At 42.1% G+C, this 17712-nt stretch overlaps 1 protein-coding gene across 1 annotated transcript in view; it reads left to right on the plus strand.

Annotated features, from left to right (window-relative positions):
* LOC139466644 (uncharacterized) overlaps positions 1–17712 on the plus strand; it is a 141961-nt gene that overhangs the window by 22246 nt on the left and 102003 nt on the right. The window contains exons 8-28 of the mRNA XM_071248228.1: positions 443–583; positions 1182–1607; positions 2841–2954; positions 3656–4168; positions 4283–4420; positions 4977–5360; positions 5737–6147; positions 6678–6785; positions 7760–8167; positions 9187–9300; positions 9962–10144; positions 10568–10666; positions 11280–11421; positions 11704–11803; positions 12107–12254; positions 12877–12960; positions 13550–13666; positions 14572–14769; positions 15140–15307; positions 16085–16330; positions 16902–17094. Of these exons, the coding sequence (XP_071104329.1) occupies positions 443–583; positions 1182–1607; positions 2841–2954; positions 3656–4168; positions 4283–4420; positions 4977–5360; positions 5737–6147; positions 6678–6785; positions 7760–8167; positions 9187–9300; positions 9962–10144; positions 10568–10666; positions 11280–11421; positions 11704–11803; positions 12107–12254; positions 12877–12960; positions 13550–13666; positions 14572–14769; positions 15140–15307; positions 16085–16330; positions 16902–17094 (4435 nt within the window). The remainder of the gene's footprint in view (positions 1–442; positions 584–1181; positions 1608–2840; positions 2955–3655; positions 4169–4282; positions 4421–4976; positions 5361–5736; positions 6148–6677; positions 6786–7759; positions 8168–9186; positions 9301–9961; positions 10145–10567; positions 10667–11279; positions 11422–11703; positions 11804–12106; positions 12255–12876; positions 12961–13549; positions 13667–14571; positions 14770–15139; positions 15308–16084; positions 16331–16901; positions 17095–17712) is intronic.

Here is a 17712-nt window from a genome sequence, read left to right on the forward strand (position 1 = left end):
CAGCAACATTCATAATTCCACTCTTGAAAATCACAATGGTGAAACCGGTAAAGTAAATCTGTGGACTGAATTGTACATAAACTAGAAATACTACTTTACCCCTCCTAATTATATGCTTTACCCTGTGGTGCCCATTTCCTATCTAGCGGATAGGTCTGGCTGGATACCAGGCCATGTCATTCAAACAAATGTTAAAACGTGGTTCTTGTTGTTACCCTGCCTGGCATTAAGGGGATAAAAAAGGGCCTGTCTGCTCGGAGTCATGTACATGTATGCTGGTACTGAGCAGCGGGCTTGCGCTACAAAATCTGGCATTAGCTCGGTATAGTTTAAGCAATTACGAAGACAAACGCATACGCATGCACACACCCCTCCCTCCCGAAACACCCCAGATATCCCCAGTTTTAACACTGTGACTGACTGACATGTAATTTGTTTGAAGACAAACCGGGAATGTGCCCAGCTGTGACGACGACGACAGTTGGCGTATGTGCCATCGAGTGCGCCGGGGACAACGACTGCCCATTTGATCACAAGTGCTGCACCAACGGCTGCGGACAAGTGTGTCTTCCTCCTGCCACAGGTAATGAGCCTGCCACTCTGCTCGGAACATTTGTATTTTTCAGCTTTCAGTGATTCGTGTACTAGACTGCTTTTGATGACATGGAAAATGTCCACAAAAAAGGTAATATGATGGTAACAAATTAACTCGAACTAGTCATGGATCAGAAAGTATCTTGGCTAAGTTACAAGAAGCACTTTGCTGTATGACGGTGGACAAAAAATGATAGAATTTGGACCAGACAAACCAATGATTTAATTTCAAGCCGTCGAGATGGGACGACACATCCTCAACCAAATCACCTAGCCAGATCCATTTATATAACACTTGTATGTATAGTTGATGTTCTAGAAGATTAGTGATGGCGTATTGATATGAACCTAGCAATAAGTACTGGTTTGAAAAGACAGACCCCATCACATACAGTATAGCACAAAGTACACTGCAACTCCAACTAAAAATACTCTATGATGCCCTGGATAGTGGGCGCACTTGGAAAGAGATCTATAGAAGGAACCCAGTCTGTCTCACGATGCCTAGTATCAATGTCCGAACTGTGTCTCTCGAATGAATTCCATAATGTAAGCCTTTCCTTTAACAGAAATACTTGTTCTTTCAGGGGAATCATCAATGAATCTTAGCATAGAATACAAACAGAAAATCAGTGGCTGCTTGCAAGATTTTAATAAACGTCTTCAAGGAATACTGAGTAGCGTTAACAAAGTCCTGTGTCAGATGGGCAAGGAGTATTCCCCGACACATATGTCAGCAATGAAGATCATCAGCGATGTCTCGTCCCCATCTATGCATTCCATGATGACAAGCTGTATGAATATTACCGAGACCAACTACACACGTGCTGAAATGATGACGATTTTGACCGAGGCTGCAGCCGAATTCTCAAGTGATGACTACCTGGACGAACTTACCAAGGCCAAGGCTTGTGTCGTGGCCGAGCTGCCTGCAACGCTAGGGAATATTTCCACATCGTTCGATCACTTGTTTGGGGCAGTTTCAGGAACTGTGAATATGATTTTAACCGCAGGTAAGATTCTTTCTTTGTACAATAGTTTTATAACATAAGTTCAAGGGTTTGGGTTGTATAGAAGTTGAAAATATAAAACAGAGCTGGAAGACAACTGAAGAAGGTTCGAGCATGGGACATCCCTTATTTTTACTTTTCGGATCAAGATATGCAGCAATATTTCTGGTATTAGAAGTCGGTTTCGAAAAAGGCTTAAGCGTACATATATATCAGTACCAATTTGGTTAAAACAAGCGAGTTCAGTAGAACACGAAATTGACATCACGCCGTAACAGACAATTTAAACCAACTGCTGTCATAACTTTAAGTCATATTTTGACCTGGCGTGTACTGAAGACAGTACATTACAACGTTACAACGTATCAATGTTGGCGTCACATTGACACAGGTACCTCTCCACACAATTTTCAATAAGGGAAATCATGAAGGAGACACTACATCTTGACTATAGGTATCCATCGTAAAGAAAGAAGTATTTATTATTCATGAAATGCACACATGCTGACAATACCTTCGTGAGATGAGTGTCATTATAAGAATCACTCATATTATGTGGCCCATCATGAGATATATAATAAGGGACCTTATGGGTGAAAAATCACATTTTGACTTCTTATTATATTTATCATTTTTATATTTATACAACTGTACCTTAGGAACTCAAAAATACAATAAGAAAGTAACGTTGACGTCAACGTTTGACGTTAAATATCTTTCTTTATGACGTCATATTGCAATTATATCCTAGCACCCATACGGTCCTTTTTCTCAAGGCGGGTGACATGTGCCTTTTTATGCGGAAGTACATGGGGTGTAGCTAATATGATATACCCATATTTCAAAACGCGTTCATGCAAGTTGTGCGTGGCCGGCAAAACATGACGTGTTTATTCTTTTCGCGAACACCAGGTGTCACTGACTGTCAGTGATCCATTCACGTACTTTTCACCACTTATTTTGTTTTTACGCCGAAAGGAATTTCTTTCGGTGGATGATCGAGACTGGTTATGCTCCTGTTTTAGTGTTAACCCAACTCACTCACTCACTCACTTTACATCATTACATCATTGGGGAAACACACGCAATAAGTCATGGTGTGTTGACAGAAGTACGCATCTGGATATAAACAAATCGTATCGTGTTTGTTTGACGCGGCACTCTGCTGTATGACGGTGGACAAAAATTGGTGTTTTATATTTGATGAAACCTAAGTGTGACGGTCTTCCATTCCAGGCCCGTGTATGTGGATGCCTTGCAAACACCTTGGTTCGTGTGTTCCCCTGGGCGCCGACTACATGTGCTCATGTTCTGCCTTATACACAGGCAAGGACTGTGACACCCCGTTCGGTAAGTATGTGTATGTCATATGGAGCAGTTCCTGATACGTTCAATGGGGCCTGAGATCAGCTCATTGACAGTCCCATGTCCTTGAAACATTGTGTGATGGATGTCAATCTTACAGTTAATTTACCGTAATGTCCAAATTGGTCGTAAGAAGCGACTAACGGGATCGGGTGGTCATGTTCGCTGACTTGGTTGATGTAATTCATTTGAGTGGATCGATGCTCATGATGTCAGTCACTCGCTTGTCTTGTCCAGACTCGACTATTTACACCGTCTTTATAAATCAGATATATCGCTGGGGTAATGTTATACAAACAAACCAGCAATCATGAAAAACACGCCAACTTCTGGCCCTAGACTGAAAATGGGTAACAAATCATCATCGTTATCATTATCATGATCAGGGGCGATCGGGTAGCCTGGTGGTTAAAGCGTTCGCTCGCCGCGCCGAAGACCTGGGTTCGATTCCCGACATGGGTACAAAGAAGCCAATTTCTGGTGTCCCCCGCCCTGATATTGCTGAATTATTGCTACAAGCGGCGTAAACCCAAACTCACTCACCCATTCTCATGATCATGATCATTGTCATTATTATGAGATTAGATATGACACTCCTTATATGGATTAATCAAATAACCAAAACCTTGTGACCATTATGAAAATTGTCTAATTCCTATCATAAGAAAACAATGTGTTTTACGCAGATGATCCAAATTTGCCATCCGACTTGACACATGAAGAAAAGGACGCAATCAAAACATGTATTGATATGCACGAGAAGAACCTGACAGATGTACTGGATAATGGCAATCTACGTAAAAAGGTGAAATGTGCAGCTTTGCAGTATCTAACACCATTCAAAGGGTCTTGGTTGAGGAAACCCACCTTGAACGACATCTACAATGAAGCATCCAACTCGACATCTGACGGAAGTACTCTCACGTTAAGGGACTGCACTAAGATGGGATATGTAGAGACCACAGATGGCTCCTTCAAGAAAGAGGTGATGGAGGATGTACGGGCCTTGTTTACATACCTGAACAGCAGCGAAGAACAGACAGACTTGAATAAAGGAGTGGATTGTCTCATGAACGTGCTGAAGGTTTCGGGCAGAAGTGATGACGAGAACGCAGCGATGCAGGGTCGCATGAGAGCTTTCTATGATGACTTCTCTGCTTCTGTCAAGGCAGATGTGGGACCTTACATGTATGGCAAAGGTAAATACTTTTCTCCTTTCGTTTGTACATGAGTTCTCTTATTTGTTTTGACACTTAAAGATCCTACATTTATAACCTAACCTAACATTCAGTGTGCAATGCTTAATATTTCAGGTCCTTCTGGCTCTTGTTTATCACACCCATGCCAAAATGGCGGCTCGTGTATCAGTCCTACGTCTGAAAAGGACTTCATTTGCGTATGCAAAACTGGCTTCAAGGGAGATAACTGTGAATATGTTGATGAAGGTGAAGGTGAGTTGAACTGTACACGAGTTCTTGAATGTCACTGAAACATCACATCATTTCATTTATGTGAAACGAGTATGGGCTTTGTAATGTAAATACAAGGGCGTATGCATCAAGGTATTCCAGGGATGGTTAGGTAGGCCAGCACTAATAGAGGGTTCAATTCTCCTCACTAGTACGGGAGCACGGGTAGCCCAGTCGTCTAAAGCGCCACAGTTCGTTGTGAAGATTTGCGTCCCTTGAAAACGCCATGAACCTATGATTATATCCCGGTTCGCCCCGATTATGTTTCTTGGTTTGTCAGCACCATACCCGTGCTCGTGGGTTTCCCCAAAATGGTAAACGTCTAAGACCTGCATCACTTCGGACTTTCCTCCCACATTAAGCTGACACGCTGTGATATAACTAGAATACTGTGCAAAGCGGTGTTAAACCCAAATAATTAAAACATTCCCCATTGTGTGAAGCAGATTCAGATGCTGCCTGTGCTAATATGAATGAAATATTGCTGAATATGGCGTTAGAAAACTCATTCAAAGTAATCCATGTTTCAACTTTCAAGACGAAGCATGGGAAGCTTGTAAGGACAAGTTCGAGTCTGTCTTGGAGTCCGCACGTAAATGGGCAACTGATATCAGCTGCTATGCAAACCGTGTTCCTAGCGTCTTGGAGCTCCTGAAGCAGCGCCCTCTAGTGAAGATGCTCCGTGGCCACACCTTGGCATGTACAGACACAGCTTACGGAGACACAGACGCAGAGTCTAAGATTAAGGACATTCTGGATGCAGCCTTCAGGTTTGTGAAGCAGAAACTGGGGGACGAGCACAAAAATTTCACAGAGTGCGCTGATCGACGCAAACAGGAGGATGAACTCGTCAAACAGAGCGGAACGTACGTTTCCAACATAAGACACACCATTGTAGGACTTGCCACTGCCCTGACACCTGGTACGTGAACTGTACTCGTCAATGTTCTAGCACACATGGAAGAGGAATTTGAATTCAAACCTTTTTCTTTGACAATGAGATATTTCATATAGAAGACATGTTATTCAGCATCTAACGAATCGTTTAATTGTTAAATTGATGACAATTTATGTTATTGTATTGACGAAGATTAGAGCGGGATTTGAAGAAATGAAATTTTTGTTTCCAATTCCTAAATATCTATCAAAAACTAGATTATTATTATAATAATAAAAGGCAAACTAGTGATGAAAATAATATGAATTGATCAGTGATCAGCAGACGTTTGCGACAAGGGAATCCCTTATCATCACTGAAAGTATTTTGTCAGTAAAAGAGTGTTTGTGTTACTTTATAGATATAGAGCAGCAACAGTGCAAAGATGACTTTAAGCACCTGATGGAACAAGCACAGGGGCGTGTACTACACATAGTCTGTAGTCTGCAGAACCTGGACTCCTTGAAGGACCTCGTTAGCAAGCATAGTCTTCAGCACCTGCTCCAGCACCCGTCATCCGCCCCTGACTGTTCCAAGATGGCCACATCAGCATCAGTCAAGGCAAATGATGTCATGGTTGCTAAGGAGATGGTGAAGAAGGCTGATAGGTTCGGTATGGTGAACCTGACTGTGGGATATGAGACACTGAAGAGTTGTGTGGAAGAACAGGCTGGAACAGCTGGTTCGACGGATGGGTTTGTTGCCAACAGCCGGGCACAGCTTGTGAACATGACCAAAACACTTGCAGCTCTCAGGGAGGAATTGATACCAGGTTAGTCCCATAGAGATGATGACAGTTTTACCAAATAGACCATGGCTGCCTTTTCTGACCTTGTCTCACCTTAAAACTTGACAAAATTGGCAAATCACTAAAATATACAAGGTCAACGCCAGAGACATATTAGTTGCTATTATATGCCGAAAGTGATTCCTTCGGGAGTGAGGGACAAAAAAGTGATGAACATTATTTGAAGTAATTTTCATCTAAACATATTCAGTCTATTGAATGTGGTATGGGTGTACATCGTGAATCATGGAATTAGCATGGGCAGTTCATGTACAATGTCGGTGTGCGATTTTGCAGCTCTCACATTTAATGTTGGACTTGCACATATAAGCATATGTAAGAAAGTAAAGCAATCTATACTGAACAAAGTTAGAGATCATCAATATTTCTGTGGATATTCCTTGGTAGTGAAGACTGAGCACACAATTTCATAAAATATCATAAATTTGGTGACAGTGGCACTACTTCGTAGATGTAGAAATGTATGTTTTGTTAACACTAATTCATATTTCAAGGTCCATGCCAGTCTTCTCCCTGCATGAACAGCGGTGAATGTAAGAATGTGGACGAGTCGTATGTGTGCCGGTGTCCAGAGGGTACGACCGGCAAAGACTGCGAAATAAGTGAGTATCTTCCGTTATCACATCCGTGATATATTCGTGATAAAAATTCGTGACAGATCTAGAGCGAGTCACAAAATATTTGTATTTTACAAACGGGAGTCATGCAGTTTCGTCAACAATGGAGTCTGTTTCACGCCAACAGTGAATTAGTGAGTATGGTTTTACGCCGCTTTTAGCAATATTCCAGCAATATCACGGCGGGAGACACCAGAAATGGGCTTCACACATAGTACCCATGTCGGGAATCGAACCCGGGTGTTCGGCGTGACGAGCTTACGCTTTAACCACTTGGCTACCCGACCGCCCCTTCACGCCAACAATGGAGTATGTATCGCCAATGGTGTTATCATTGACCAACAATGCTGCAGTGTGGGTGAAGTCTTTGGCCAATTATGCTACAGTGTTGGTGAAATCTTTGACTAACAATGCTGCAGTGTGGGTGAAATCTTTGGCCAAGTATGCTGCAGTGTGGGTGAAATCTTTGACTAACAATGCTGCAGTGTGGGTGAAATCTTTGACTAACAATGCTGCAGTGTGGGTGAAATCTTTGACCAACACTGCTTTACTATGGATGAAATCATTGTTTAACGTGATCGTGTAGATTTTCTTGACTTCTTTCATTTGTAATAAAAGAATGATAAATGATATAATGTTGCAATCCACATCGGATGTAATGGAGCGTCATACTATACAGGACATAGCTACAGGTGAGGAGGTGTTTAACGTCGCGTCCAAGATGATTTCACTTATAGAGCAAACATAGCTACAGCATGTCCGATGTATGGATAACGCATATCTGATGACAGATGACTCCAGTGATCCCCTTGGTATTGTTTTTCACGAACAGTTGAAGTAAAAAAGGAAAACAATCGTCTCTAGTTCCTTCCTCTAACTGCCCACAAAAGGAACATAATTATTATTATTACCATCATTATTACCAGTATTATTAATGTGTAAATGTTTCACCGTTACAGACTTGTATCTGGAACAGCTCGGCCAATGCAATACCACATTTAACTCAAGATTACAGCGGGGAAAGGAGCTGGCAATGAGACTGATGTGTGCTGCCAGGAAAGATGACGATCTTGCACAAGAGGTGGAACAAGTCAAGCTACTTGCAGCGCTGGGACACGTCAGCATGCCACTTGCCTGCGCAGCGACAGATGTCCCCACTGATGTGGAGGACTTTGCCAAGAGGACGCTGGCTGAGACGCTGTCCTATGTCGGGAGGACTCTGGTGACCAGCGTCCGGAACCTGGACACGTGTGCCACTCCCGTCATCACAAAGGGAGGGCTTTCTGATGACATTGTTAAATATCATAGGAAAACCGTAAATGACATGAAAACCGCCTTGGAAGACCTAAAGAAACTGCTAACGCCTGGTACGTTAATGGGATATAATAGTCTGTTTATATCGAACATCATGTGCTAATTAAAACATATCCATTATTGCTTACTTATCCAACCGTCGAGATGTGAGTCCATTCATGCACAACAGTGGAGCACATTTTCCCGTAATATTATGTTGATATTGGGAATACTTCAGTATTCGTATTAGATCCCCCGAGCTAAATACTAAATACTGAAGTCACAACTTGTATTACTTCACATGGGATGATTATTTACTACTGTGTTTTAATGCAATAATTGAACTTTATTTCAATGACAAAAATTAGAAGAATAATTAGACTACATTATAATAAGACTACAGAAGAGGAACCATCCAGGTATGTCCCAGACAGAGTTTACATCAAGTTGTCTGTATGTTGACCATTCTATTCAATGCAATTTGTGAAACCTAACCTTAGCATCTCTCTGCGATAATCTGTTTTCAGTACATATGCAAAGTTATGTTAAACGTTTAATGAGTCAGTGAGTATGGTTTTACGCCGCTTTTAAAAATATTCGAGCAATATCACGGCGGGGGACACCACAAATGGGCTTCACACATTGAACCTATGTGAGGAATTGAACCTGGTTCTTCGGAATGACGAGCGAATGCTTTAACCACTAGGCTACCCCGCCGTCCCTGTTAAAAGTTTAAAACGTGATGAGATGAAACTCAAGTGCATTACAACGGTAGGAGACTAGACTGGTCGTGTATAAGTGCTTGTTGCGTAAATATTAAACTGTTAATAAATCTATCACCTATAAAGCCCATTATTAAAGTATACTTTATTCATTTTCAATTATTATTGAAGTCATTTGAATATACATGTGATACGATTGCATGTGATTATACAACATACATATTTGTATTTTAAGACGTCACTGTGTTTACAGAACAGCGACATATGACAGTTATCAGATTATTGTACCTAGATATATTCCACTGATAGATACGCCTTGTCACTGCCAAATATCCAAAAAATGGACACGTAATGTCCGATTTTCGTTATAGGTCCCTGTTCATCCAACCCCTGCGAGAACGGGGGCACCTGCACAAACGGCCCTAAAGGAGACACATTCGTGTGCGAGTGTACCAGACTGTATGGTGGAGACACGTGTCAGATCAGTAAGCTTACAGCTGTTTTTTCAGCTGTGTATATCTCCAGTGTTTCATTGCAAAGGGATCAACCATCTATTCTAGAAAGAGAATCAACTTTTATCCAGGGATCGCAATTCTTAGATTTTAACCCAAGATGGAGCAGAAGTATGTCTTTTTAAGTCCTACTCATCGGGACATGGAAAAACAATAGACTACGTTTATAACGAACAGACGGATATAACGAACTATGTTTTGGTCCTGTCCATTTGCTGCATATATTCCGTACATTTGCATGTAACGAACTACGGTTATAACGAATTAAAGTTAGTGGAATTGAGTTCGTGATAAGCGTAGTTTACTGTATGTGACCAACCATGAGATGAGGGACTTCATGGTAAAAAGTCACATTTTTACTTCTTATTATATTTTAAAACGACAGTATGTTACGACCACAAAATCAATTGACAGGCTCCAATTCATATTCATAACAGAGATACATGTCATCAAACATTTGGACTCATTTGCAGACACAATTGTTTATGTAATAATTGCCGTTTTTAGATACAATATCCTATTAATTGAAAGCAGGCATGTATGCTGAAAGGTTTAGAAATAATGTTTTAATTACTTTACGAGTTCTAACTCTGGTTGTGTGTGTCCTAGCCTAACACTGACGATCATGTTACAGGCACGTGTTCCGGGACAACCAACGCGTGTGGGTTCTGTGTGGGAGCGTCGACTGGAGTTCCTGAAAACAAAGGCATCAACAAATGCGGTGGCTGCGTCGGTGACCCCGACGCACAAAAACCGGACTGCAACGGCGTGTGCGGAGGATCTGCCGTTAGACATGCCATCTGTGGGGGCTGTTACGGTGAGTATATATCGTGTGTGGTGTGCAGGGATCTGTCGTCAGACATGCCATCTGTGGGGGTTGTTATGGCACATATCTAGCATGTGTCCTGTCGGGATCTGTCGTCAGACATGACATCTGTGGGTGTAGTTATGGCACATATCTAGCATGTGTCCTGTCGGGATCTGTCTTCAGACATGATACCTGTGGGTGTAGTTATCTAGCATGTGTCCTGTCAGGATCTGTCGTCAGACATGCCATTTGTGGGGGCTGTTATGGCACATATCTAGCATGTGTCCTGTCGGGATCTGTCGTTAGACATGCCATCTGTGGGTTGGATATCTGTTGGATATGGGAAGGGTTTTGTCGGTTTTATTAAACGAGAATCGCCTGATGTTTGCTCTGGTAAGCGCTCATTACAGTTCCTTGTTTGACACGTTACAGACGGAGACACCGGTAAAACTGAGGCTGACGTCTTCGACTGCGGCAGGTGCGTGGACAACGTCCCCGTGCGAGACTGTGCCAACCAGTGCATACAGAGAGGTGAGAGGCAGCCAAGTCAGCCTAAATTCTTACACAATTTGCATTTTCAAATGAAATGTATTTTGGTCTGCGGCCAAAAACGTTATAGAATGATAGTTTGCACAAGTATTGGAATCAACCCGTGAGTATACGGGTTAGAATAGGTCTTCAACAACCCATGCTTACCATAAAAGGCGACGATGCTTGTTGTAAGAGGCGACTAACGGATACGTGTGGACCAGCTCGCTGACTTGGTTGATGCATGTCATCGTATCCCAATTGCGTGGATCGATGTCATGATGTCAATCACTGGATTGTCTGGTTCAGACACGATTATTTACAGACTGTCGTCTTATAGAATATATTGGAATATATTGGAATATTGCTGAGTGCGGCGTTAAACAACAAACAAACAATCAAACAAACAATCAAAAGTCTTGAAATCTGTATCTGAACACATGTGAAGACACAAATTATTTGAGTCATGTAAATTAATTGATGATGTGGATTATTTGATTCAGCAGCGGGATCAATGTGCTAACTTATTACACAACAAACTACTTGCCAATTCAGGATAACTCTAAAAACAATCACATTTCAGTTTGTTTTAACGTAATACGGTATGTGTCACCAGGTGTTCGGGGTGCCTCCCTGAACAAGTGTGGGCTGTGTGTTGGTGGCCAGTCGGGAAAGCTCCGGACCGCCGGGATGGACGTCTGCGGCGTGTGTGACGGAGATGGCTCCACCTGTAACGACTGTGCCGGCGTCCCGAAGGGGTGGGTCGGTTACGAAGTCAGAAACAACCATTATAGATAGATAAACACCACTACTGACGTGCATTTGAGCATAAGGGTGTGCTGAAGGATCATAATACAATACCGACTATAGGATCCCTAAACATTTTTTATTATAAACTGAAGCGAATGACATTTTCCAAACAATTCCCTCAGCTGTGAATATTGCTTTAAATATCTCTGACAGAAATGCAGTGAGCGAAAACCCTAAATAATTCGACAATCCAAGATACATGTATATATGTATATCAATTGTGCTCACAGCCCTTCCCAGTTAGATTCCTGTGGAGTCTGTGACGGCAGCAACGACTGCATGAGAGTGAAGAGCGTCGTGCCCCACATCGTGATGCTGGGGAGTACAGAGGTAAGGCAGTAAGACACGGGTAGTGCCACACATCGTGATGCTGGGGAGTACAGAGGTAAGGCAGTAAGCCACGAGTAGTGCCACAGCGGTATAAAGCCCCACAGTTCGTCTTACAACCAAATACAATACAATGTTGACAGAGAGTTATTGTTCTGAAAATAATATTACTGGAAATATGAAATGAATGAATGGTAATTCAACACTAGGGTATATATTAAAATACACGAACCAGCTTAAACACGTACGTACCATAACGAAACTATCACAAACTCAGGACTTGGATGTCGCATCTCTTTCCTTCAGGCGCTGGCTGTTGAAGGGGTTGGATTTATTGGAGCCAGCTCCGAACTCCTGGTGAGAAGCAGCCCGACTGACGCAGGCATGGCCCTGACTGTAATGGAGAGGAAGGGCGATACAATCATGGCGGCTGTCCTCCCTGGCCTCGCCGCAGGTATTGAAACAGTATTCAAAATAAACATCGGCCAGTAGCCCCGTTGGCGACAGATTTGTTCTCAGGCTGATAGTTTTAGATTGTTAAATGCAGTTTATTTAAGTAATTATTAATTAAGCATTATTAAGTGATGTGATAAACATAACTTTCATATTTATAAACAGTCGGATTAGACCTTTCAAATGGTGTACGACATGCAGTCGCAAAGATGTTTTACAAGCTGATAATTCCCTGATTAATGTAGGCTTCATCTATCACTATTATTAATTCCGATTTTACCCAAGAACACAAATCCATTAAACTAAATGATTAAAAACACATTTGAAAATCGCAGTTTTCACAACAATGTTGTCAATCATGTTACTATTCAACTTAGACTCTATGATTATTTTTTATCGTCAAAACCGTCCTATTAGGCAAAATAACTAGTCACTGTAAGAGTGAACCTATATATATTTTTAATCCAACTAAAATCCGAAAGTATCATGTGATCAGACATGCATGTCAATATATACCAGCTACTTTCCTGAACAGCATATCACGTTCGAGGTCTTGACACGTGTTTCTTTTCGAATTTTAAAAATGAATGTAGTAATTGAAAGCCTATTACTTCTTTGATGAGGAACCTACAGCATCCACTTCCGGGACACCGTCAGTTCTCCCTGGTCTGGCTCCGATGCCTCTCTACATGTACTGGATCCTGATGGTAAGTTGTCTACGGCTGACCTGTCCTAGCTTTGACAAAACATATTTAAACCATATTATAAAAAAGAAGAAAATGTTAAAGTAGATAAATAACTTGAAAATGAAGTAAGCACGGCATTAGATTGTGTTCGTGACATAAACTACACTGAGTGCTGCATACACTGTCTCCTAGACTCAAGAGAAAACAATTAAGAGACTCAAACTCAAGTTTTGAATGACTTGGCAAGTCCAGATTGCCTCGACTCTAGTAAATTAAGGATTGTTTTTAGATTTTATTGTTTTAATTTTTTGTAGCTAATATTTTTTAATAAGATAACTTTATTTCTGGGACTAAATGTCACTAACACAGCGGTTTAACGAGAAATGGAGTTATGTCCCATTGTATATATGAGGTATACAGGATACCGGTGTGCAAAGCGATCTTAGCGCTAAGGTGATCGTAACTCCCATACCTTAACATAGACTTACGACAGCCGTAGGTTGTTTTGTACAACGGCGACCAGACTGTATGCACTCGCATTATTGTATAACGTTTTGTACTTACTATGGATTATTTGAAATGATTAATAACTTGTTTTAATTCCTGACAGCCACTGTGATCCAAGCAGCATCTCCCTCTAGCTTCACTCTGGAGAAGCAAGGAAAGACTGAGATCACTCTGACTGGGACTGGGTTCCCACCTGTCCCCCTGTACTGCCTGTATCGAGGTATGTATAGTGCCATATGTCTCCCTGAACTGCCTGTATCAAGGTATGTATAGTGCCATCTGTCTCCCTGTACTGCCTGTATCGAGGTATGTATAGTGCCATCTGTCTCACTGTACTGCCCGTATCGAGGTATGTATAGTGCCATCTGTCTCCCTGAACTGCCTGTATCAAGGTATGTATAGTGCCATTTGTCTCCCTGAACTGCCTGTATCGAAGTATGTATAGTGTCATATGTCTCCCTGAACTGCCTGTATCAAGGTATGTATAGTGCCATCTGTCTTCCTGTACTGCCTGTATCGAGGTATGTATAGTGCCATCTGTCTCCCTGTACTGCCTGTATCAAGGTATGTATAGTGCCATCTGTCCCCCTGTACTGCCTGTATCGAGGTATGTATAGTGCCATCTGTCTCCCTGAACTGCCTGTATCAAGGTATGTACTGAACAATTGACAATCTGGTCAAATTTAACCTCCAGTCTAATGGACTGTGACAGACATTGGTTGGTATCCGGATAGGGATATGCGTGGACGAACTGAGGCAGGTGGTAATAGACATCTTCCTGAGGCATGGGAGTTAACTGACTATTAAAGTCCAGTTTCTACCCTTGCCGAACTAGTCTGGAGTTGTAGAGTTATATTTTGGCTGGACTATCGAGTCTATGCAAAGTCCATTTTAAGTGAAGCTAATGCAAATGATATACGTTGAATCTGATTGGTCAATAGGAGGGACATCGAAGGGACATAACTCGTAATAACCACTGGTGGCCCAGAAATTCCAGCCCAGTTCGGCTAGGGTGGAAACTGGACTTTTACAGTCAGTTAACTCCCTTGATCCGGGAAGATGGGTATCAGATAACTTGATTTTCACTCAGTGTATATCTACATTGTGTACGTGGTTGTCTTGTAGCGGCGGGAGCCACATACACGAAGCTGTCTAAAGCAGAGGGTACAGGCAACTCGAGGCGGTGCGTCATCCTCCACCCCCTCCGGGGAGGGGAGGTCACCATCTCTCTGTCAGTGGACGGCGACACCAGTCTTGGGACGTCAGTGACAGTCGCCGTCAACGCACCGGCCCCCGTGTGCAAAGTTGGTTACAACAAACGAGGTAATAATATGTGCCTCTGTATAGTTCTAGTGTGATGTTTGTAGTGTCAACAGTTAATGTTTAAAGTAATCTCAAACAGACCTAGTTTAATATACTAGGGACAAAAAGTAAAGGATCATGAATATTTTGGAGTTATTTTGTTGACCACACAATTTCAAAAATATTTCCAAAAATGTTCGTCATCCCTTACTTTTTTTTCAGTTTATTATGCTAGGTCTGTTTGAGATTAACATTTCTGTTTATTGTATTAAGTTTCTAAACAACGCATTTGTAAAGGCACAGAAGAAATTTAACCGACGCATTTAGCATTGCTGATATCAAATTCTAGCTTCTTAAATATTTTCATTTTTCATATTTTTCTATATTTTAGGTGATGGGATTTGTCTATCGTGCAATGTGCCCATCTCCACCTCTGACATCACATCAGCGACGGACATCTTTGATGACGTCACAGCTCTCGGAGCATCAGTGGAGATGAAACCTCCAGCCAATCCTGCCAAGCTGATCTGCTTCTACGTCGTCGACCTGACCGCTGCAGGTGGCTGTTTTGGTTTTTTTTGTTAAACGCCGCACTCATATAAGCATATTGTATATCATATGTGGAGTAAGGTTTCTTGTATATTTAATTTAATTAACTGATTAAAATTTGGAACTGAATGATAAGCTTGATATATAAATATGTCTAAATATCTCTTTTTTCTGTTCTTTTTTAGTGTCTTGTGGTACATTTCCTTTTATTCCAGTGTATGTGTTTCACATGCGATCTATAGGTAGGGTAGACACGTGGTTAAAGTGGTCGCTCGTCACACCGAATGCCTAGGTTCGATTCCGCACATGACGCATGGGTACACTATGTGAAGCCATATTTGGTGTCCCTGGCCGTGAAATTTCTGGAATAGTGCTGAAAGCTGTGTAAACACCATAGTCACTCACATCCTCTAGGGTTTAGGGAGACAAGGAAGATCCGTACCATTGGCATGTGATGTGTAATATGGGGCAGACGTCTGTTGATGATGTTGGCTAATGCGGCCCCTGTGAGGGACGCTGACTGAGAAAGGTGATGGGGCAGGTCTAGTCCCGCTGGTTTCCTGGTGGTTTTCCTGCCTGGTTTTCCCGCTGGTGTCCTGCAGATGTTCCTGCAATGTCTTTGAGTGTGACGAACGAGTGATTAATGTGCTGGCGGTCTTTTCGGTGGCTTCGATTCCATACAACGTGTGTGAAGTCCCTTTCTGGTACCCCCCTCCCTGATATTGCTGGAATATTGCTAGAACCGCCATAAAACCACGCCCACTCTCACTGACACTCCTTATTACAGGCGCCGTGTTAACACTAAAAGACGGAGCTGTTGTCGCTGCTGGTGATAATGGTGTCCCCGCATCTGGCAGTCTCAGCATCTCTGCTGCGTCGGATCCCCCGAAGCCGGACGCTGAGATGGAGGGACCGTCGTCTGTGGGGTCCTGCAGCGATATATACCTGTACCACGCCCACCCAGGACAAGGCAGGAGGGGTCGTCCTCTCACCTACACGCAGACCGTGGAACCAAGTGATGGGATTGTCATCGGTAAGTGTTCTCTAACGCAATCGTATGCCACAGATCTGAGAACTGCGACGACAGAGGCTCCAGATACAGAAAGTGCACAAGTAACTGAAATATTCGTAAGAAATAATGTGACACACTAAATGGATAACAACTTCTTTAATACTGTAAAGACGACGTTTCGGTATAGATACTAATACCGTTGCCAAGCAAGACTGAAACGTCGACTTTACACGATGAAAGAAGTTGTTATCCATTAGTTGTGTCTACCTTGTCTTCCGCCAACTTCCAAGTGATGCTTATCAAACAATTCAAATAATGTGTGAGCCAGTGAATGGAACGAGAATCATTATTGGCAACGGATGTCCAGTTACATGGCGTTATCTAACTTTCAATACAGCTTCCAAGTAACAAAATACTGAGTTATACAAATAGGCTTAACGGACATTTCATGCAGTACATTCGTACATGAGAATCTTAAAATTCGTCCTTCGATTTGGTATTTGTATGAATCTGGTATTTGAATCCATTGCAGAAACGGACACATACGCTCACTCACTCACTCACTCACTCACTCACTCACTCACTGTTCCAGATGGTTCCGGCACAAGCAACATAAAGATCCTCAACACCCAGCCCGGCCAGGACTACGTCGTGACCCAGATAGTCTGCAACCAGGCCAGCCACTGCAGCTCGGCCGTCCGCGTCATCACCAAGAAGTCCAACCCAGCCCCATTACTGAATATCAAGGTCGATATAGACCCCAGGAATGTCTACCGGACTTCCAAGTAAGTTTCGTATGCTTTTACACGAACTTAGCGATTCATAACCATAGTTATCTAAATCTATACTCGCAAGCTTACTGAACGTTCAGTATATGGGTTATGATGACGTTACAATAGATAAAATGGAGGATCAACGTATATACCAAATCAGAATCAGTCGTTCGGCCAGCAGCTTTCGTAGAGAAAGATGAAATGTGGATTGAGAGATCTGGCAGCTGTGTTTGGATGATCTTGTGTGAGAATTGATATTTTGTCAAATGTACATCTATTGAGTAAATTAAAAGTGTTCAAGTTTTTCCAATATTTAGTGTTGTCTTTCTGAACAGGATGATATATAATATTTACTTTTCACTGATCATGTTTCTAAACTTTTACTGTTTCTGGAACTGGTAAGCACAAACTACCAATAGAAACAGGCCGATGGGAAATTATATCACGACAACAAAAGATATGAATATTGTGTGACTGCCAAGTAATTGGTGACGAGTTCCATTATGTATTCAACTGTAATTCCTCTTTAACCTTATGCGCTGAATGAGGTAATGAATACTACACACACTTGCTAAACACAAGTAGATATCGTAAACTGTTCACAAATGGTAAAGTAGGTACTTTAAAAAA

This window comes from Haliotis cracherodii, unplaced genomic scaffold, assembly GCF_022045235.1.
Source record: "Haliotis cracherodii isolate W230 unplaced genomic scaffold, xgHalCrac1.p SCAF_19, whole genome shotgun sequence".
NCBI classification, from domain to species: domain Eukaryota; kingdom Metazoa; phylum Mollusca; class Gastropoda; order Lepetellida; family Haliotidae; genus Haliotis; species Haliotis cracherodii.